Below are 22944 nucleotides of genomic sequence, written 5' to 3' on the forward strand. Positions count from 1 at the left end.
TAAAACAGAAACAAGTTTCTCAGATTTCTCAGATTAGCATTTATAGTTCACACACCTCAAAATGTGTGAACCCCAAAAGAGTCACAGCTGGGTCAGCATGGAGAGGAGGAGATAGTCCCCCTATACCAAGTGGTAAGAAAATGAACAACCAAAGTCAATGAGCTCTCACTCCACCCTGTCAACTAATGTGGCCTCAAGCCTGTGCTCCCTGGGAAAGCACAGGAAGAAAGAAGTAAAACTCAGTCCTGCCTGACTTCTGACACAAATGCAACCAGCATGTTTTACATGGTCATGTGACTTGTTTATAATAAGATATCATATCATCTAGTGTTTGGAAAGTGACTGTGGGTGCTTGTGGTGAGCTTTCAGGGGCAGGAGTGGATGTGTGTGAAGAGCTGGGTTCCTGGCTCTGGCCAGAGGAATGTCCCAAGTCACTTGGTGCTGATCCTGGTCTGTTCCATGGCTGGCTACTCATAGGAGCAGTTCTCTTTTGACCCACAAAGTAATTTGAAGGTGGGGCAAACTCAGGATCTCGCTCAGCTCGGAGTTCTGACTGCTTCTTCGACCAGAATCCAAAGGAAAAGTCTATGAAAATAGAAAGGGTATTATTAAAAACAATTATGAATCAGTCAAATTTATTGAATACTTTTCAGTTCTTATATGCATTTTAAAAGCCACCACAGATTATCTAAGAACAAGGATAGCAACACAAAACCCAGCTAAGAAATGGAGTAGCCTACGACAAGGAAAGATTAGATGATGGCTCTATGGAGAGGCTGACAGGCTCTGGACCACACTGCCAAAAGGGCACTACAACTACAGAGAAATGAAACAGTCAAGTTTCTGCTGGCACTGGCATGATTAGGTGTTTCACATCAAAGCAGTCTCTCATTTGTTGTGTTCTGGAAAACACAGAAGGGGCTCATCCAATATGAGCAGTGGTTCTATACATTTCTCACCAACTCCAACAGCAGGAGCTAACATTCCACTGAAGTAGTTTTGAAAGAGGCATAACACACAGTCTACTGCGGCAAAGACTGTGGTGGGCACTTTGGTGAAAATTTAGAAATGTGCCTGTACAATGAAAGCTCAGGTAAACTTTCAACCGAATATAGAGGATGGCTAAAGACAGAATTCCTCAGACACCGGCCTCTCTCATACCTTAAAAGCAGTTCCTGGAGGGTAACATTCTAAGCTGAAACCCAAACCTAAAAGTATGGATCTAAACTTCCCATGCACTTTTTAGAAAATTATTCTGTGGACAAAATACCTTTGTAGATGCTGGTCTTTTGATCATGTTTTGCCATTCCCTGTTTATAAATAACTACTGTTCAATATGGAGAAGAAACAGGTTCAGAGACTTGGAGACTTAAGCCTCAGGAGCCCTGAGAGTGACTGTGGGGCTGAAGGTGGAGCCCAGCAGTAGAACTCTTGCCTAGTGTGTTTAAGGCCCTAGAATCCATCTCTGCACCATAATAAAAATGAAATCTCACCAGAATCACACTTTTACTTAAAACCAAAACCCCCTTCTCAAGGGCCCCTCAAGAAGCTGACAGCTAAAAGCCTACCTTTCCCTCGGTCCCACTCTCGGATGTGTGGCACCCCAGGCTTGGTGTCCCTCCTCTCCTGGATGATGACCTCCACCTTGCTGTTCTGGGCCACAGGAGCTGGGGCAGGTACAGGCTTTGGCTCTGAGGGCTCAGGAACAACTCCATCTGCTTCTGTAAGGAAACAAGACCTTGTCACCATGGTGTAAAAACTTAACATCCTAATTTTGAAGTAAAACTAATCACTAGTGCTAACGGGAACAGCAAACGAGCCTCACTTAGACAGCAGTGAAGCAGTTTGCTAACAGTTCTTTCTCTATGTCTGTGAGTAGGTGTGAATGCCAGAGCACACGTAGAGCTCAGAGAACAGCTCGGTGCAGTTGATTACCCTATATGTGGGTTTCTAGGGTCAGATTCAGAAAGCCAGGCTTGCACTCTTGAGCTATCTTGACAACACTTCAGCAATTTCTATACAACAGATCGCCTAAGTCCTTAAACAATTCTAACAATTTTATTGCTATTTTATCAACAAGAAAACATTGAGCTGATCAATGGTAAACATGTATAAAGTATCTAGAAGACTCAACATTCAAGTTGAAGTTGAACAGATGTCAATCCCTGTGTTCCCTAGGAACAACTGAAGAACCCTAAATCCTCAAATTATCCAACTAAAATAGCAAGAGGAACAAGCAAGCAGCATGCTGGAGAGGTGAAATCACCTGTTCCATTTTGGCCCTAGTTTTAAAATCTTAATGAAAGTTGATTTTCAAGAAGTGTGGGAAAATTTCACTTCACATCTTCTAGGACAAATGTTCAAGAGGCAGAACAAAACCAGACACCATGCAGAACTCAACAAGAAACAGCCTTTATCTGAAACTAAACACGGAATTTTCAATTCCTAAGCTTTTCTGGTGTCTTGTCAGTGTTACATGAGGCCTTGCTCAAAGGATAGAAAAGGAAGAGAAGATTCTAGCCAGTCCTAAACTGGAGCTCTTGTTGGTAGAATGTTCCCAAGTTTCAATCTCATCTCCCAGGAGAAGCCACTTTTCAGCTTCCTCTGCCGCTAAACTCTAGCCAGTGCGATGCAAACACTGGGCCACAACGTCCCACTCACATCCTGAAAAGGAAAGCTGGATCCTCTTCCTCTCTCCCTGCTTCCCTGACCTGGTCCTGGACTGGATCAGGAACAGGTGCCAGGGAGCAAACTTGGAGCAACATAGAGGAAAGCGACACTAGAGAGCAGCAGAAACAGCAAGATGAGAGGAAACCTGGGACCGGATGACCTAGATACTCTTGCACTTTTCAATGTTAAAACAGACAGGCAGGCTTGTATATTGGAACCATTTAGGGAAGGGCTAAAGTTAGCAATTTGGCTTCTACTCTATAACGCAGACTAAGCCTGTCTGATCACAGCATCTCACAGCTGTCTCCCGGGAAAGTGAGTTCCATCTTGTTTCTACAGCACAGCTCTTCAGTTTGAATTTCTGTCTCCAGCTGCTTTTTACCTTAATACCCAAGTTGGTAAGAACATTTTACAAAGAAAAGTACATTACAACAAAAAACTAACTATAAGCAAAAAAGCTGAAGTCGGACCTAGAGAGATGTCTCAGCAATTAAGAGCATTGGTTGCACTTCCAGAGGACCCAAGGATTGATTTCCAGCACCCTCATAGTGGTTAGCAACTTTCTGTGACTTGAGTTCCTAGGGATCTGATGTCTTCTTCTAGCCTCTGCAGGCATGGGACACCAACATAGAACATGCACACAGGCAAAACACACACACACAATTAGATAGAATTTTAAACATTAAAAAAGCTGAAGTTGCTGGGCGGTGGTGGCGCACGCCTTTAATCCCAGCACTTGGGAGGCAGAGGCAGGCGGATTTCTGAGTTTGAGGTCAGCCTGGTCTACAGAGTGAGTTCCAGGACATCCAGGGCTACACAGAGAAACCCTGTCTCGAAAAACCAAACAAAAACCAACCAAACAAAAAAAACCCCAACAACAACAACAACAAAAAGCTGAAGTTGAAAAGACTAGAAAAAAATGATTTTAAATGTTTTTTTACCATAGAAATGATAAATGCATGAGGCAGACATCTACCTTGATTTAGATCACCTAATATACACAGTTACCAAAACATCACATGGCACTCCCCCAAATATGTAGTTTCTATGTTTTTATGTATATATTGTTAAACTTTAAAATTTGGGCTGGAGAAATGGCTCAGCAGTTAAGAGTACTGACTGCTCTTCCAGAGGTCCTGAGTTCAAATCCCAGCAATCACATGGTGGCTCACAACCATCTGTAATAAGATCTGACTCCCTCTTCTGGGGTGTCTGGAGATAACTACAGTGTACTTACATATAATAAATAAATAAATCTTTAAAAAAAATTAAAAATCTATGTCCTATCTATACAGAGCTAAACTTTTCTTTTAAATAGTTTACTCAACTGTCCTTATAAAAAGCAACTCAATGTATTATTTGTTAATATCCTTGTCTATTGTCTAAAAACATGAGATTGTCATTCTGAAACATTCCAGCTATAAAAATTGCTCCTGGACCATGAGATGGCTCAGTGGGTAAGAGTGCCTTCTGAGCAAACCTGATGACCTGAATCTGAACCAGGGATATCACAGAGAAAGCAAAAAGCACACTACTGAAAACTGTCCTCTAACTTCCACACCCGTGCTATGGCACATGCACACCTACACTCACTCACACATCACATACAACAATAAATAGACAGAAGTATCTAAGAGTAAAGCTAAGTCGCTGATTGCAACCCTATGAGTGAGACCCTGTAGACATAACCCTCCCTTTGAAGTCAGAAATCTGAGCCGTGCTGTACCTCTGCCTTCTTCTTCAGTTCCATCCTCTTTTGATTTTTTCATCTTCTTTTGTCGAAGCTTTGCCAGTCTTGCTTCTAACATAGCTTTTCTCTTTTCCTTTATGTTTTCTCGTTTTATTCTCTGATCTGTTGTCTGGTTAGAATAAAAAGTTAGAAAATTATTCACCTGAAGTCAAATTCATAACATTTGTTTAAAAAGATGAAATAATTCACTTTTTAAAAAAAGTGCTAATTAAGACAGGCAATGGTGGTACACGCCTTTAATCCCAGCACTGGGGAGGCAGAGTCAGATGGATCTCTGTGAGTTTGTGGCCAGCCTGGTCTACAGAGCGAGTTTCAGGACAGTCAGGGAAATACAAAGAAATCCTGTCTTGAAAAACCAAAAACAGGGAGAAAAAAGTGCTAATTCATTTTCATATCACCTCTAAGCAGCTCTCCCAAAGACTCTGAAAATGGTGCCCTATAAAGCAGACCGTCACAGCCTCTGATGCTTAGGAAGCTAAATGAGAACTCACAGAGCACAGTAGAAGCCTCCACATAGAAGCAAGCTATTCAGTTCTCTTTTACTCCTAGGTCTCTTAGAACCTCCCAGTTCCTAACCTAGGTCATCAAAATTACCATGTTTGAAACTAGATTTAAAACAGCAAGGCTGGAGGCTAGAAAGATTAAGAACACTTGCTGCTCTTGCTGAGGACCCAGATTCAGTTTGCTAGCATCCACATAGTGGCTTAAAACCATTCATAATTCCAGTTCCAAGGAATTCAATGTCCTCTCTGGTCTCTGCAGGAACTACACGTGCATATGGTACACATACAAAGATGCAGGCAGAACTTGCACAAACCTAGTACTAATGGTAATAATAAAAGGTCTAGTAATGGTTCAGTGGGTAAAGATGCTTGCGGCAATGATGTAAGCCTGACATCAACACAAAGGTGGAAGGAGAGATCAACTCCATAAAGTTGTCCTCTGACCACTACACATGCCATGACACATATGCCCACACATACACATTATACACACATATACTACTAATAAAAACAAAATGTAGCAAAGCACAGACTACTTCTAAAACATTTATAATTTTGAGTTTGGAAATCCACAATAATTTGGTAGCTACCTTTAAGAAACCAATAATGACATTCTGAATATCAATTTTCATTTTATTTACTACATGTTTTATTCTTCTCTCAGACAATACATCCCAACTGCAATGTCCCCTCCTTCTGCTCCTTCCAGCCCTGTCCCCCACCTCCCCTCTCCTGTAGATTCACTCCTCCTCCATTCCCTTCAGAAAAGGACAGGCCTCCCAGGGATATGAACCAAACATGGCATAATAAGTTATAGTAAGACCAGGCACAAACCCTTAGGGCTGGATGAAGGCAACCCAGGGAGAGGAATAGGGTCCCAAAAGCAGGAGAATGAGAGATACGCCAATCCCACCAAGCTAACAACCATTGTATGTATGTATGTATGTATGTATGTATGTATGTATGTATGTATGTATGTATACATGTAAGCAGAGGACAAGGCACAGCCCCAAGAAGGCTCAGTAATTGCCACTTCAGTCTCTGTGAGCCTCGATGAGCCCTGCTTAGGTTGATTCTGTGGGCTGTGTTCTCCTGGTGTCCTTGACCCCTTTTCTGTGGGGGTCTCCAAGCTCCAATTTGGACTCTCTCTCCACCCAAGGCTTAGCTATGAGTCTCTGGATTTACTACATTTTTAAAAGCATGGCCTATCAATTAAAAAAATTATTCAAATCCATAACAATAACTTAAACTTTAACTTGTACCTGTTCACGAAGCATCTCTAAAGTTTTCATTTGCTTGTTTCTTAACTCTTTGTCTCGGGCAAAGGCAAAATACCCAACACCAAGTTGTCGGGCCTCTGAAACAACCAAAAGTATCAAAAGATTAGATTTCTATAATTAGCAAATCACTTGTACAACAAGTTCCCAGACAAACCAAAACAGACACACATTGATATTTGCACAAATATACATTAAAACCACAAAAGTTAAACTGTTTTACTATTTACTAAGTGACAGACACACTCAGGCTCCTCAGCCTGGCAGTCTTCTCTCCTCTCTGGGAACAAATTCTTGGGCTAACAAACCTTCTGTTAGGAAGAGGTCCCCAAGTCTCTTAGGCTGTGGACAAAAATGATGCTTTCACCCTCTGCTGTACAGTCTGACCACATCAGAGTCCTGCTCTGACAGCACATGGCTTTCAGCCTGCCACTGTCTAGCATTTTTAAAAAAGATTTTAAAAGCTGCAGACAAACAAGCAACCCCAACAGTACCATTTTCCCGGATGTCTTCATAATGGATGGGCCCCATTGGCTTTTTCAAGGCCTCCCTTTCTTCTTCCTCCCATTGCTGACGCTGAAGTTCTTTCCTCATGTCTTCAGATAACAAAGTTTTTTCATTAGCAGGACTAACAAAACTGGTAGAGGAATAGGAAAGCCATGAGACAGCAACACTTACAGAGGTTTCTGACTAAGAAGTCTATACAACTGTTTTAATAGTTTTAAACATTCATTTATATACTGTGTGTATATATACACATGGGCATGTATGCAATGTATACACACATGCACATCTCCACAGCATGAATGGAGAAGTCAGGAGACTGCTTTCAACTTTTAGGAATCTATTTATTTTTTCCATCTACTATGTGGGTTCCCAGGACTAAACTCAGGTCATTAAGCTTAGCAGCAAGTCCTTTAAGCCAATGAGCCATCTTGCTGACCTTATTTTATCATTTTTAAATCAATTCCCAGACTTACACATGAGCATGATGGATCTTGCCTCAGTGTTCAAGAAAAGTGACTTTTCCTTTCTTCCCTTGTCTTGCTGACATATGGGAGGTGGCCTAGCCAGGAATGATGAACCACTAAACTTCTCTGAATGGCCTCTTGTCTGAAGACATGGTTGCGCTCTTACAGTGCCTCCAGTGTCCCAGCAGATGCCATGATTTGTGCAGTGGCCCCTATGTGCTTACTCCAGGCCTACGCACAGGATGCCTCAACCTTGAAGGGCTCACAAAGGTGGAGCTTCTCTAATACTTTTCATATAAGGCTGACTACAGGGAATTTTAATCACCAAGATACTTTCAAATGTTTATTTCTTTGGTCTCATTAGAAATATTGTCATGAGGCCTTTGTTTCAAAATACAAAGGCCTATGACTAAGAAGTGAATAAAAGCAAGTGGACCTTCTCAAACCCTCTGTCCACAAAGGCTGATTTGTTAGCTAGGTTTGGGCTCATTCTGTATTTGCAACCTTCAGACACTCTTCCAACCCAACAGTCAACTTATATAACCCTTTCAGCAGTTACAATGCACGTGACCAGAACAGGGTGCCTGCCTGGGAAGCTGAGTCAGAAGCTCAGGGAATAATGTGACTAATTCTCCCCAATCCTCCCAACCCCCAAAACATGGGTTTCAGAAAACAAACAAACAAACAAACAAACAAACAAACAAACATAAAACCAATAAGTCAAGTATTATGCATTCAGGTTGTTCCCTGAGCATAGAAGATTATGAAGTGTCTGAATATGCTAACTGTACAGGCTTCAGTGTCTATTCTTACTATTAATGGTCTTTAGCAACATACAGTCATGTAGCAGCCTCTCCCAGAAGACAATCCCTGTGGCTGTGTTCCACACAAAGGCCACATGTTAAACTTACAGTCTCCCCTGAAGATTTTTATCCATCTCCAACAGACTTGGTAAATCCTTTCTCATGCAGCGCCGGGATCGGCCCAAAGAGTCCACGTAATCCACCCTGTAAGTTAGACATTGGGAAGACAGTTTGTACCATGGGCAGATCCCTGTGTCAGAGGATTGGCAATGTCATTATAGACCATTACCAAGAACCTTGCAGCTAAGGGACCACGAGCACAGGGGGAAAAAAACCCAAATAAACAAACAAACCACCAGCAGCTGAGACTCACTAAGCTTGCTGTGCCCTCTACTAAATCTCAGTTTTAGGAACTGCAGGAAGGAGTTGATCATGTTTCTGATTTCAAAGACAAATTACCAATACAGAAATGGTGACATGGAAGAACTCTCTTAATTTGCATGTGCATTTTTGCCACTAGACTATGTACTCCAAATTTCATTCTCCCTCCCCAGTGTACTCAGGTTTCACTCTTTATTACTGCTCTGTTTCTAACTGACACATTCTCTCCAGCGAGCTTAAGAGTTTTTAATATAAGTCACAGTATCTTTTGGATCCACTTTGAGTAGGAGGAAGACAAACAATATACCCCTTTCTTCATCTTTCCCCCAAGACCAAGCATAAGGTTAAACAAAACGTTGAGACTTCCTAACAACCAAGTATGGGCAGGTTTTTATAGAAACCAGGTCCTTTACACTATGGTATAACATAATTTTCATATTTGTTATCACAAGCACTAAATCTCCCAGAGTCTGGAGCAGAGTTTAGGGCATACAGTTAAGGACTTAATAATATAGGACTTTATTAGTAAGCAAAGCAATTCAAGTTCTGATTCCACTGGCTGTGCTGTTGCCTGTAATTTCTTTCCTCTCAAGTGACACTGGTTTCCTTGTTAGCTTTAAAACCCAAATGCTTGGGAATCCACTCCTTTAGTCTTATAGATGATTGTCACAAGAAATCAAACCTACAACTAAACAAAACAGTGCCTTCATTTTCTTTTTTCTTGCTTTCTCTCCTTTTTTTTTACTGAATGGGAGAGAAAACCATCTAGCCAGATGGTCTGTGTAATTATTTACAGTATTTTTGCAGAAAGATTTTTCACCACCTGGGATCTAATTACCAAAAGGATTTACAAGTAGTCACAATTCTGAAGCTTAATTCAAAAACAAAAAAAAGTGTGGGAACTGCTTGAAGTGTGTCTTACTGTACCATATGGTGGCATGTGACACCTTCAATTGCCCTCCAAATTCCTCAAATCGCTGGCAAGCTGCTTGTAATCATAAAGGCATTAATACGAAAAGAATTAAAAGACATTAGACCATTCAAAGAGATGGGATTTCTGCCTTGAAAAGCAATCATAGCTATTCTGTTCTGGAGCAAGCCTCCAAAGCACACAATGCCAACAAAGGGAATCCAGGAGTCAGCAATGGCTCTAGCTCATCAGCAACTGCTTACTGAGCAGTCCCAGCCAGCACGAACCTGGAGAGACTGGGGGAATGAAGGAGGACTGTTCTCGGGAAACAGGAAGGGTTCAAGCCAGAAGACACAAGTTAGGCAGATTACAAAAACAAGTAAAAGTTTACCTCAAATGTTTTGCTGGTAAAAAGGCTTAGAATGGGTCAACTATAAATAAAAGATAAGATGCCCACCCCCAACCTCCCCCCAAAATTAGTTCAGATGAGGAAGCAAGTACTTAAGACTAGAAAACTAGAAAGGCACAGAGAAGCCATGTTCTTCTCTGTGACCCATGTAGCATACAGTCACATGTCTACCCACAATAGTAACATTAGATGTAAGTTATTTAAAAGTAAGAAAACATGGACCCAGTGGACACCTTCAGCAATATAAAGAGGAAGGTTCTCCGACATCCTCAGAAGTAGGGATTTCTCTTTATGCATAAATACCTGTCCAAGGGGCTAATTTAAAGACTAAGAAACACTATAAACAGTTCTCTAAGAAATCCCCAACAACAAGAGTTTAAGAGAGGGCCAGCCCCAGCATGCAGTCAGGATGTCGGTGATGTCTAAGCAATGGCAAGCTCTGCTAAGTGACATGAAAGACACTGTGGTAGAATTTTCACTCTGATCTGCATAAGGTTGGGTTCCTCCATCTTTTATGTACATACAGGAAAACATCAATGAAGTTCTGCAAATTATCTGCTTATACTCCCAGAAGGAACACACTTGCTTCCAGGAGGGAATTTAAGGGAGATGCAGTGGAGTTTTGGTGTTACCAGAAAACAGTGTAGCTAGAATACAGCTTGCTCAAAGGGGACCCCTTCCCAGGACCTGGCATCTGCACCAGGGCACACGTAAGGCAGTAGCATGGCAGTAAGGGAGCAGGGCATTGATGATGGACTGCTGCCCAGGGATCCTTGGGCCTGGACCACACTAGGCACAACATATAGATGCTCAATTTTTATCTGCAGTCACTAATGTTACCTCTCCACTGGCCCACCCATTTCTATATAATCAATACACTAGCTCATCCCAATTTAAAGGGATGGTTCTTAGAAGACAGAAAACCCAGGCAGAATAAGAAAAGAAATTGCCATAATAACGATCAAACAAAACATTTCTCAAAAAGCCATGTGAGTCTGAGAGGATCACTTCGATCTGACCCCCATTACCCACCATTCCTCACTGGGGTCTTGAGGAGGAGGGATGTCTTTGTCAGAAAACTCTCCTTCATCATCATCATCATCATCTCTCTCTTCCTCCATTCGGGACTCTCTCGTGGCACCAAGCACCTCCATTTCTTTTCGCTTGTCTATGATCTTCTGTGTGAAATCCACAAGGTACATGTCCTCCACTTCCTCATCTAGGGCACAAAAATCAATTTACAGATTCTCGAAATTAAAAAAGAAAACCAGAGCTGGAACTGAGAAGGGCCCCATTGTCTGACTGTTCGCCAGTCAATGCCTGCACCTGGGACAATTTGCAGACACAGCCTCCAAGCACTTGACAGGAAGCTCTAAATAAGCCATCCATAACACCATTATACTCCAAAAAGCCGTGAGGCTCCTGCTGTGTTATCAACATGCTGTGTGAGCAGTAAGCCCATGTGAGACAACACACCTATTCAATTTTGAGCAACTCACAGCTGACAGCATACAAGAGACACACACACAACAGCACGTGTCCCAGTCAAGAGAGTGGACCTTTCTTGCTGTGGTGTAACAGGCCTTTCTAAGCATATGAGTTGCATCATTTAGCTTACACTGGTGGAAAGAAGTGCTTGAAAGGTTCTAACACAGGTAAACAACATGCTCTTAAGCTGGGGCATAGTGTGCACATCTCTAATCACAGCACTTAGGAGGCAGACGCAGGTAGATCTGTTTGAGGTCAGACTGAATTACATAGTGAGCTCCAGGCCTTCCAGGGCTACACAGTGAGAACCTCTCTCTCTCACTCTCACATGCGTGCCCACGCACGCGCACGCACACTCACACACACACACACACACACACACACACACACACACACACACACACACACATACACACACACGTCCTCAGTTCTCACAAGTAGACATTGTTTTCAGGTAGTCATTGAAGTCAGGCTCTTCAGGATGGATTCAACATAGTTCTTTTTCTAAGGACAGAGACTGAGCAAGGACACTGGGTTCCCTATCACCAAGTGATGTCACCCCCTTTACAGTGTAACAGTGGAGACAGCTAAGGCTCCAAGACTTCACCAGCTCAGATACACAAGTAGAGTAATAAGTATTAAGAGATGGGTGTGTGTGTGTGTGTGTGTGTGTGTGTGTGTGTGACAAAACCCACTCTCCTCAGACATACTCCTTTGACTGAGTTACTATATTTTCATGTTGTTTTAATTACATGTACGGGGTAGAGGAGTGTATGGGAGTTCAGGCGCCCTCAGAAGGCAAAAGAGAACATCAGTTCTCCTACAGCTGAGTTACAGGCAGTTGTGAGTTGCCCAAGAGGGGTGCTGGGAATCAAACTCTGGTCCTCTGTAAGCACAGCAAGTGCTCTTAACTGTTAAGCCAGCCATCTCTCCAGCCTCTGGTTTTCAGTAGTAACAATAAAAGTTTGAATCAAAAGGAAAAGAAAAAAAAAGAATAAAACAAAGTTTTCAAAGCCATAAGAAGAAAGCGGTATGTTCTTTGAGAGCTGAAGTGCAGAAACACACAGTAGTGAGACATCCTAGAGATGAACACCTTGCTCCTCTTCTGGAGGGCAGCATTCTCACCATAGCTTTCAGCTTTGGGAATGACTGACTTTTCCATGCTGAACTCCCTGAAGTGTAGAAAATCCATGCTATCTGAGAAGAGGCAAATGATGGCCCACAGCCACTGCAGTCTTGTGTGCTAGACACAGCAGAACTGCTGACCTGCAGCCCTTCCCCTCTCCCCTACAGGATCCTTTTCTCCAGCTTACCATATCACAGCATTGCCCTCTAGAAATTTCCTGAATGCATACTTGGCTCTCCCTGCCTCCTGCCAATGATGTGTGCACTGGCCCAGAAAGTCTCTTATACTGTTGTGCAACTATGAATACTGATTTCTATTTCAGGGGGATATGACAAAAGGGAATTGTATTACAGACGTTTAAACCAATTACAAGCACATTATACAACTACTAATAGACTATGCCATGAAGTCGAAATTACTTAGGGTATGGAACAATGTTAGCATAATAAAGGAAAAAGACAAGGAAAGGGGAGAAAAAGAGAAAGCAAAGTTAAATAAACTAAAAGAGAAAGAAGAAGAATAGACTAGACCATTCTGGAGAGAGAAAAAAAGAGCGAGCTAGGAATTAGCAAATAGAAAAATAAAGATTTCCCAACTGGATAAAGGTAGGAAGAGAACTAAAATGAAAAAGTGTAAGAGATGAATCCAAGGGAAAGTACTTGCTGCCCAATCATGAAGACCTGAGTGCAGATCCCCATAGTCTGCATAAAGCCAGATTTGCAGCACATCTGTAATCCCAGCCCTCCTATGGCAGCAGCAAGATGGGAGGTGGAACAGACCCCTCCAGATCCTGTCTCAAACAAGGCTGAAGGTAAGGCTCTACACTAGCTCCACTCCCATGCTGTGGCATTAACATGTCTGCACTCACACACAATAACATACTCACAGCCACACACATCTGTCATATACACAAAAATATAAATGCAATAGAAGAAAACACTGCAAAACATGAAGTTAAAATAAAATAAAAATAAAAACAGAAATAAAGCTGAAAATAGAGAGACAAAGGAAAGGAAAAAGGGACACAAAACCCCAAGAGCCTAGATGGGACCACAATTCTGCACAACCTTACTTTTCCCACACGCATGGCTGTCACTGAACGCAAGGCTGCTCCAGTTCAACTGTCTCCTTGTTGCTATGCTCTCCTCCTCCACCGGATGAGATCTGCTGTGAAGGCTGCAGAACTGGCTCCTTATACTGCCCTGTCCCTGATGGCTCCTAACAAACTACCTGGTACCCAACAGAACATCAAATTATTAGTGCAGACTTGATTTTTAAAATTTCTCCCTTTTAGAATCATTCAAACAATTAATACTGAAGATCTGTATGAATTCGAGACAATAAAGAAATAGAAACTTTTATTTACCTAGAAAATCTCCTTTAGTCATCTTTTCATATAATTTGGCCTTTTCTTCCAATTTTTCCCTAGGAGAAAAACATACAAGTATTAGACATGGTCTTACAACTGTCCTTCTGCCCCAAACTATCAGCTTGACAGCAGCTTCCTCAGAGGCCTGCCATGAGAAGATGGGTACAGCAAGTGCTGACTGCCGGGGCCTGAGAGACCTTCAGACCCACCGCATCCACTTCACTGTGAAAGCAGCAGTGTGCCTTCAAACCTGAAGCCATTCTTGGTACAGAGTAACTGCTCAGTAAGTTTCTGACAGTGAATAGATGGATGCACTGAGTTGAGGCTCCAACAGTTTAGCTGCTAAATACAACTTAAGTTACATGCCAGAAGAAAGATGTATCTAAACGTAACATTTTTTTTTTTTTAATTTCATAAAGGATCCCCAGATTCAAGGTAATCCCCTCTTTGCCATGGTGCTTTTAGACCAGGGTCCTGGTCATTTGTGGTTTATTACACTGCTTTATACTAAGTTATAGTTGTTAAAAGCATTAGCAATACTTATTTCAAAGAGTACAAGCAATACATTTAAGCCACAAACTAATATAAAACAAGCTACAACCCTGGTGTTTCAATATACTAGCCTCTCTGCTCACATAATTTTGGTGGCATTTATCATGACAGACTAAAAAGGCCACCATAATTACCTAAAGAGAGAAGCCCCAAAGAGGCCATCAGTGTCAAGATCTCATTAATCACAATGGAAAATTTAACTCCTAATGGCACAAAGAGACCATAAAGACCCTGGGTCACACGTTATCACATAATTACTTAAACTTTCTGTTTCAGTTCCTATAACCTGACAGAACACATTCTATTTATTGCTTCTAAGAGTTGTCACAAAAATTAACTGGATAACACAAAGTAATGCCATTTTCTCATCTTTACTGCTCCCCCACACACACACCCTGTGTGCAGGGGTGCATGTGTATGCCTCTGTGTGTGTGTGTGTTCCTTTGGGTGTCCATGTATGAGTCGGCATATACTGACCTCAGGTGTCATTCCTTAGGAGTTAGCCACGTTGTTTTTAAGTCAAGGTCTCTTAGTGGAACCTGGATCTCCCCAAAGAAATTAAATTGACTGGAGAATAAGTACCAGGCATCTGCCAGTCTCTGCTCCCCACCAGTGGGATAAAAATCTATACTACTGTGGCTGACTTTCCTGTGAGGATTTTGGGCTCTAACTTGGGTCCTTATGCTTGTCCAGCAAGTACTTTATCACTGAGCCATCTCCCCAGTCCAATGATGCTGCAGAGTTCTTATCATGCACAAAAGCAGATGGCTATCAAGGCAGAGGTTACAACTTGGGATTCTTCAAGTACAGGAAACTACTGCCACTTCACAAAAGAATGCTAGCTGATAAACAGAGGAAATCCACTAATAACTCAGCAGCAGCAAGACTTCCCAATAATACAAACCATACATGCAAATGTTTTAGTGACCAGAAGACTTAGTCTCAAAGTTACCCACCTCAGGTTCCTATTTAACCACACAGGAGAAAGGGCATCTTTACAGTGGAGAACTCTACCAGACTTTTCTAACCAAGGGATCAAACTCATCATTATCAATGACTCAAACTGACAATTATGAGCCTCTGGGTAAGGTTTATTGGGTAATACACAAAAACTACACTGTATTCTTAAATAAAAACTTTAATGTAACCCTATTCAGATGCAGGGCATAGCAGGGGAAAAAATGGCCTAGACACTTTAAAATGTCGGCAGAGTAACTGACAACAAAAGGCAAAACAACTGGAGAGATCTGAAAATTACAGGCATGTATAGAATACAATCTTTGAATCCTGATTTTTTTTTTCTCTCTAATTTTTTAGGATATGATTTCTCTGTATAATAGCCCTGGCTGTCCTGGAACTCACTTTGTGAATCTTGAATTTTTACAAAACCTATTTAGGACATAATTGCTGAGACAATTGGCAAAATCTGAAATATGAGCCACACAGTAATAGTAAATATTGTGTAGGATAATGTCCTTATTCAGATAGATATATACTGAAATATTCACAGGCAAATTGTCATGACTCTTAAAAGTCTTCCTCTACAGGTGTTGGGGAAGAACAGAGAAAAGCAAGTATGACAACGGCTAATCAGTGAATTTAGGAGACAGGTATTACAATGTTCTTTTTTTTATTTTGTTTTTTGTTTAATTTTTTATTAGATTTTTTTTTTATTTACATTTCAAATGCTATCCTGAAAGTCCCCTATACCACACACACCCGGCCCTGCTCCCCTACCCACTCACTCCCATTTCTTGGTCCTGACATTCCCCTGTACTGGGACATATAAAATTTGCAAGACCTAGGGCCTCTCTTCCCAATGATGGCCGACTAGACCATCTTCTGATACATATGCAGCTAGAGACACGAACTCTGGGGTACTGGTTAGTTCATATTGTTGTTCCACCTATAGGGTTGCAGACCCTGTCAGCTCTAGAATGTTCTTTTTACCCCTCTTTTAATTGTATTCTTGGTTTGGGAGGGAAAGTTTGGGGTCTCTAAATATTAACATCTTATCACCTAGCCTAGAACACCCATGGGACACTTCTTAAAAATGTGCTGATAAGTTGAAGATATGACTCTGTGGACAGATCATGGTATTCCATTCCTAGAAATATACATTTTTAAAAACTACTGATATAGATCAGGTGGTAGTGGTCAATGCCTTTAATTCCAGATGCAGAGGCAGGTAGATCTCTGAGATCAAGGCTAGCCTGATCTACAGAGCAAATTCTAGGACAGCCAGGGCTACACAGAGAAATCTTGTCTCGAAAAACCAACCAAACAACAACAAAAATTGTTGATATAGCTTGTTCATTTTCTCAGCTGCCAGAAAGATAGTAGACATGCAGACTGAGCGTGCTTACCAGAAGCAGCTCATAATCTTTTAAAACAAGAAGTGGGTTGTGCTGACAGAAGCTAGTGAGGAAAGGCTCCCTGAGTACTACAAGAACATTGGTTTAGGCTTCAAGATGCTCAATAAAGCCACTGAGGGCTCCTAAATAGACAAGAAATGCCTCTTCACTGGTAACATTGCCAACCAACGTTGGAGCCTGTCTGGTATCGTGACCAAGATGAAGACACAGAGGATCACAGTCATCTGCTGGAACTATATCCACCTCATCCAAAGGTACAATCAATTGAGAAGCACCACAAAACTGTATCTGTACACCTGTCCCCTTTTCAGGGATGCACAGCCATCATCACTGTGGGAGGGTGTAGGGCCCTGAGTAAGGCAGTACGCTTTACTGTGTGCAAGTTCACCAAGGCTGCCAGCACCAAGAAGCAGTTCCAGAAGTTCTGAGAAGATGCTGGCCAACTCCCAGAACAAATAAAGTTATTTTCCAACTTAAAAAAAAAATGTTGGTAGATTTAGTGTGTGATAAAAGCTCAAAACAGGACCCTATTTCATTTTCTAAACTGAATTATTTTTTTTCTTTATGTAAAACAGTAGATATGTGTAAATTACAATATTTTAGAAGAGTTGGCTCTGTGTAAATTACAATATTTTAGAAGAGTTGGCCCTCCATATCCAGAGTCCTATCTCCAGATTCAACTTACTGAAAAGAAACAATATCACAAAACAATGTTACATTGTTGCTAATGTATACTGTGTATCTGTCTATACAGATCTTCTTTCTTGGCATTCCCTAAAAAATACAGAATAACAACTATTTATATAGCAGTTGCACCATTTTAGGCATAGCAAGGAATCTAGAAAGACTTTAAAGTATGATGAATACTTTCACAAACCACACCATGTTATCAATTTTGAGCATCTGTCAGCTTTGATATGAGGTAGAGGAGGGTTCCAGGACCAACCAAAACCCCTCGGATATCAAGGGACATGGTATTCACACTGTGGAGTACTGGGCTAAAAGGATGCAGATCAGGAAGGGCAGCATCTGAATGTCTATTTCTTTGTCTGGTAACTTCCCATTCAGGAGGAACTACCTTGCTTTGTCTAAAGTCTTCTGCTCCTCAAGCTTCTGTTCAGCGTCTTTCTCTGCTCGACTTGTAACGCCTGCATTTTGTTTGTTCCAGATACTTGGCTTCTGCAGAATGATTCAAAAGAATACAATAAAACCTCATGGTCACAAAATAAACAGCTCATATGCATCAAAATCACAGAAAATCCTTACATCTCAGGAGTCATCAGAGAACTACTTATGCTGACAACTAATTTACAGCCTCCACAGCGCATGGCAGAGTCGGGGCTGTAAACCAGTCCTAAATCACATAAAGAAAGAAAGTCCTTCTGAACATCACTGAGGTACTTTCTCAATTGACTGTTACCCCTGACCGATTGATTACTATACCATTCAATATTCCAATGAACACGAGCAGAATGCAAAGGAATATGGGAGATGACTATCTATAAAAACTTGTAAACTCTTATTAAACTCTTTCAAATTTTAAGTCTATTTCTATATTTTACAGTTGTTTATTTCTGTTTGAATATAAAATACATGCTAATCTTCCATGAGAATGTAAACAGTCCACTTACCAACAGCATATTAAAGACGAATATTGGAACTGGAAAGACAGCTCAGCATTCTTTATGACGGCTTATTGCTCTTGCAGAGGACCTTAGCTCAGTTCCTAGCACCCAAACTGCTTGTCCTACTACCACAAATAACTCCATTTTCAGGGGATCTAAGACCCTTTTCTGGTCTCTGAAGGCACCCATGCACAGGTGACACACACATGCACACATGTCATATGTATTCACACAAGTGCACATACACACACATATATTAGTAAAATAGAAATTTTTAAAGAGTACTAAATAATCTTACTAATTTTAATATTTAATAAAATTTATGCAAATATTCAATCAGGAATTTTTTTTTCCTTAAACATTTACTTATTTACAGATAACCACTAACATTTTTCAAAAACTTAAAATATAATACAATTCTCCCAATGTTTGGAATTGGTAGAGATATTTTTACCTTATTAATTGTCTTTGGTTTTCCAAAAGCTCCAGAATCTTTTAGAAGTTTTTCTTGTTTGAATTCTTCTTGTTTTCGAAAGAGCTCCGCCTTAAGATCTACCAACTAGAATAAAATAAGAGAGAGAACAATATTTAACTCAATTCTGGCAGGTGACTGGATCGCTAAGCAACAGTAATTCTCCAAGGAAGATTTGAGCTTCCTGAACATGAACAAGAAACACAATGTTTGGGCTGGAGAGACGGTTCAGAGGTTAAGAGCACTAAGTGCTCTTCCGGAGGTCCTGAGTCCAATTCCTGGCAACTACATGATGGTTCACAACCATCTATAATGGGCTCCAATGTGTGTCTAAAGACAGGGACAGTGTACTCACATATGTAAAATAAATAAGCAAATGGGAGAGGGGAGCTCGGGTGAAGAGAATGGGGCAGCGAGAACTCCGAGGCTGAAGAGATGGTCAGCAGTTAAAGAGCACTTGCAGAAGACTCGGGTAGGTTCCTAGCACCCACATGGTGGCATACGACCATCCACATATTAACTCCACTTCCACACCAGGCGTACATGTATTGCACATAAAACGGGAAAACAGTTATACACAAAATTTAAAATCTTTAAAAACATTTTTTTAATGATTCCTTTTTGTTTTTTAGTGTGCATTTGTTGTTGTTGTTGTTGGTGGTGGTGGTGGTGTGTGTGTGTGTGAGAGAGAGAGAGATCTATCGATCTAGAGAGAGAGAGAGAGATCTATCTATCTATCTCCTGGAACTGAAGCTACAGTTTAGAACCACCATGTGGGTGCTGGAAATAAACCACGGTTGTCTGAGAGAGCTGCAGTGCTCTTAACCTATCTCTCCAGCCCCAAAAACCTTTTGGTTTTTGTTTGTTCGTTTGTTTGTTTGTTTTTAAATAACTGAGTTCAGTAATTTCTATTTGAAAGAAATCCACTTAAAGGTACTATTGACAGGGATGGTAACAATGTAAAGGAGTTTCATTCCAGGACCCAATATTTAAAATTCTGAAGAAGAAGAAGAAGAAGAAGGAGGAGGAGAAGGAGGAGGAGGAGGAGGAGGAGGAGGAGGAGGAGGAGGAAGAGACATTTACCTTTTCTTTTAACTTTGTAAATGTATCAATTACCTAGCTATGTATCTTTCTATTCTACAACTACTTCTGAATTACAAAATGACCAATCAATTCCGGGACTTCGTTTGTGTTGTAATTATTAAAAACATTATCCTCTGGACAAGTTAACTTTAGTTTGGTTTGGTTTTTAAAGAAAGGGTCTCACTGTGTAGCCCTGGCTATCCTGGAACTACGTAGCTCAGGCTGGCCTCTGACTTACAGTGGCCTCTGTCCTCTTGTCTCTGACACTTACATGCTAAAGTTAAGCGCATGTGCATATACTGCCTGATTAATTCGGTTTGCAAGCACTGAATCCAAGCAAACACGATTACTAAGACCAATTTTTCTATATTAAAAAACAAATTCCAACAAAAAATTTGATACATTAGAGGTTTTGAACAAACAGAAAAGGCACCATTTTGCAGTCAGTCAAACTGAGCCTGGCTTGTCACACAACAAATCTGTGTGTACATTGAGGAAAACAGGATTCACCTTTGAGTGTCAACTTCATTATCCATTAAGAGTGACAATTAATACCACCTACATTCAAAAGCACTTCTGAAGACTCGATGGCAGCAGGCATATGAAGCACGGACACAGATTGTGTACAGTGTTTACAAGTTTTATGCTGAGAGTGGTTAAGTTAGCAAAACTCCTTACATCCTGTCAGACCTTACTGGCCCGGGTACCTCATCCCACAAGGCACTAACTAACTTGTCTGGATCCTGCTGGGGGACCCTGGGTACTCTGGGAGTCCTGGGAAGACAAATCATATCCCAGTGCTCGAGAAGGGCTTTGGACTAGTGGAGAACCCAGGAAGGGCTCGTCCTCCAAGTCCCTGCGGACAGAGAGCCGGCTGTGGCGGCGGCTGACCCGCAGGATGCGCCCTGAGATCCCTGGGAGAATGGCGTCCGAGACCCGCCTGGGTTTGAGAGGAACCGAGCCCAGGCGCCTGGCGGAGCCGAGTTCAGGATCCTGTGAGTAAGGAAGCTGAGGAGGGTCTCTGCGGGGAGAGGGTCTGTCAGGATCCTTGTCAGATGGGCAGTCCAGGCCCCTGACTTGCGTGGGACAACAGTTAGGTCACCATTCTCGACTGAGACAGGCGGAGGGGACGCGGAGCACCGAGCTAAGCCACACTTGAACTCACCGAGGAGGCTGTAACGTCCAAAGGTTTTTTCTTTCGGTCCATCGTCCCGCCAAGGCGTCCGATCCCAAGACGCAGCCTCCCTGTGGCCTCAGTCAGACCCTATGAGTCCGCCACCCACACCCCGCAGCAGAACCGGAAGTGTCTTTGATAGCGACACTGAGTTTGCGTCATTTTGCGACTTGGATTTACGACCTCGGCGCCATCTTGAAAGCGTCAGTACGAGGTCCCTAGTCGCTACGTCGCCATTTTGAGAAGGTCAGAGGGGTTGGAATTGATCGCAATTGGCCATCTTGAAGAGAGCAGAAAGTGAGGTGAAAATGACGAGTATTGTCGCCATCTAGAGAAGGAAGGAAGATAGCTTTCATTGCAATACACACTATATTGACTGGAGAGTCTTAGATGATGGAAAAGAATAGCAGCGTATGAAGAGAGCTAAGTAAACTCCTGTCTCCAACATGAAAACAAAAGGAATTTAATGAAACTGGTAGTGGTGGGAATTATTGTTTAAGAACAGGCTATGAGAAACACTCGTTTTATGTTGGTTTTCTTTGGTGTTTTGTGATTTTTTTTGTTTTGTTTTGTTGGGTTTTTTTTGTTTGTTTGTTTGTTTGTTTTTGGTTTTTTTGGGTTTTGTTTTTGTTTTTCGAGACAGGGTTTCTCTGTATAGCCCTGGCTGTCCTGGAACTCACTTTGTAGACCAGGCTGGCCTCGAACTCAGAAATCCACCTGCCCCTGCCTCCTGAGTACTGGGATTAAAGGCGTGCGCCACCACGCCCAGCTTATTTTGTTGGTTTTGTTTGTTTGTTTGTTGTTTTGCTTTTTAGGCTTTTTTTTTTTTTTTGAGATGGGGTCTTACTGTATAGCCACCTGGCCTCAAACTCTCTATGTAGACTTGGCTGGCCTCAAATTTGCAACAGTCCTTCTGCCTCTGCCCTCTAAATGCTAGGATTACATGTGTGAGCCACTATGCCCAACAGAATATTTAAATTTTAACTATTCATTCATACATTCATTTGGCAGGGTCTCACTGGGTACTCCTGGCTGCCTGGAACTTGCTTTGTAGACCATGCTGGCCTTGAACTCAAAGATACCTGCTTACCTCTTCCTCCCTTATGCTGGGATTGAAGCTCTGTGCCACCCCAACCAGCCCCCAGAATACTCTAATTTTGAAATTACTGTTTGAATTGCTAAAGAATTAAAATAATTTTGACCTGGGATTTAGGACAAAATTTCCAACAATTTCTGAAATGGCCCTAAACATGAATTTGCTGTATCTTTGCAAAGCAGTGTTCTCCACATTGACGATGATAAAGCCAAAACAATCAACTCTGAAAAACACTGAAGATGCTCTGTGACCTATAGTATCAAATGTTTAGCCAATATTTAATTCCTTTTGTTGAAAACAAGCACATTCATGTCATTAGGATACAAATTGTTTTTCATCTTTAATAAATGGTGAATATATATATATGCCAAAGAATTGTTTTAAAGTAATTTTAAAGTATCCATATATATATATATGTGTGTGTGTGTGTATGTATGTATATATATATACCTCAAGTCATGAAAATAATATTGGGTAAAAAGAAGTTGTAAGTGAAATAATTTTAAGATATCCTTCCCCCCAGCACTTGGGAGACAGAAGCAGGCGAATTTCTGAGTTCAAGGCCAGCCTGGTCTACAGAGTGAGTTCCAGGACAGCCAGGGCTACACAGAGAAACCCTGTCTCAAAAAATCAGAAAAAAAGAAAGAAAGAAAGAAAGATATCCTTCCCTAGAAGACTGTATGGCATTATTACAGTCTTACTTTGTCTGTAGAATGCCTGTGGGGAATCTGTTTTTATCTCCTGATTGGCTATGTTAGCTTACACCATAGAAGTTCTCACAGAGTGGCACCCCACTAATGAGAAACCTCCCAAGACAAAGGCATTACTAGAAAAGGATAGGATATAGCTCAGTATTGTAGCACATACTTAGCATGTGCCTGAACCTGGGTTCTATCCTTGGCACTGGGGA

General features: G+C 41.5%; 1 protein-coding gene and 1 pseudogene across 1 annotated transcript; one reads left to right on the forward strand and one right to left on the reverse strand.

The window, feature by feature from the left end:
* Positions 1–15: 15 nt before the first annotated feature.
* Positions 16–21057, reverse strand: Ccdc174 (coiled-coil domain containing 174). Its single transcript, XM_021165298.3, has 11 exons — positions 20930–21057; positions 18664–18768; positions 17663–17763; positions 13655–13713; positions 10707–10893; positions 8083–8178; positions 6695–6837; positions 6186–6280; positions 4397–4529; positions 1569–1721; positions 16–585 (listed from the first exon to the last, which is right to left on the reverse strand). The coding sequence occupies exons 1-11, from the start codon at positions 20969–20971 to the stop codon at positions 290–292; spliced, it is 1410 nt and encodes a 469-aa protein (XP_021020957.1). The 5' UTR covers positions 20972–21057; the 3' UTR covers positions 16–289.
* LOC147003883 (small ribosomal subunit protein uS17 pseudogene) lies at positions 16552–17091 on the forward strand (annotated as a pseudogene).
* Positions 21058–22944: the final 1887 nt, after the last annotated feature.

The sequence above is a fragment of the Mus caroli genome, unplaced genomic scaffold (genome assembly GCF_978045245.1).
Source record: "Mus caroli unplaced genomic scaffold, Mus_caroli_1 scaffold_7, whole genome shotgun sequence".
NCBI classification, from domain to species: Eukaryota; Metazoa; Chordata; class Mammalia; order Rodentia; family Muridae; genus Mus; species Mus caroli.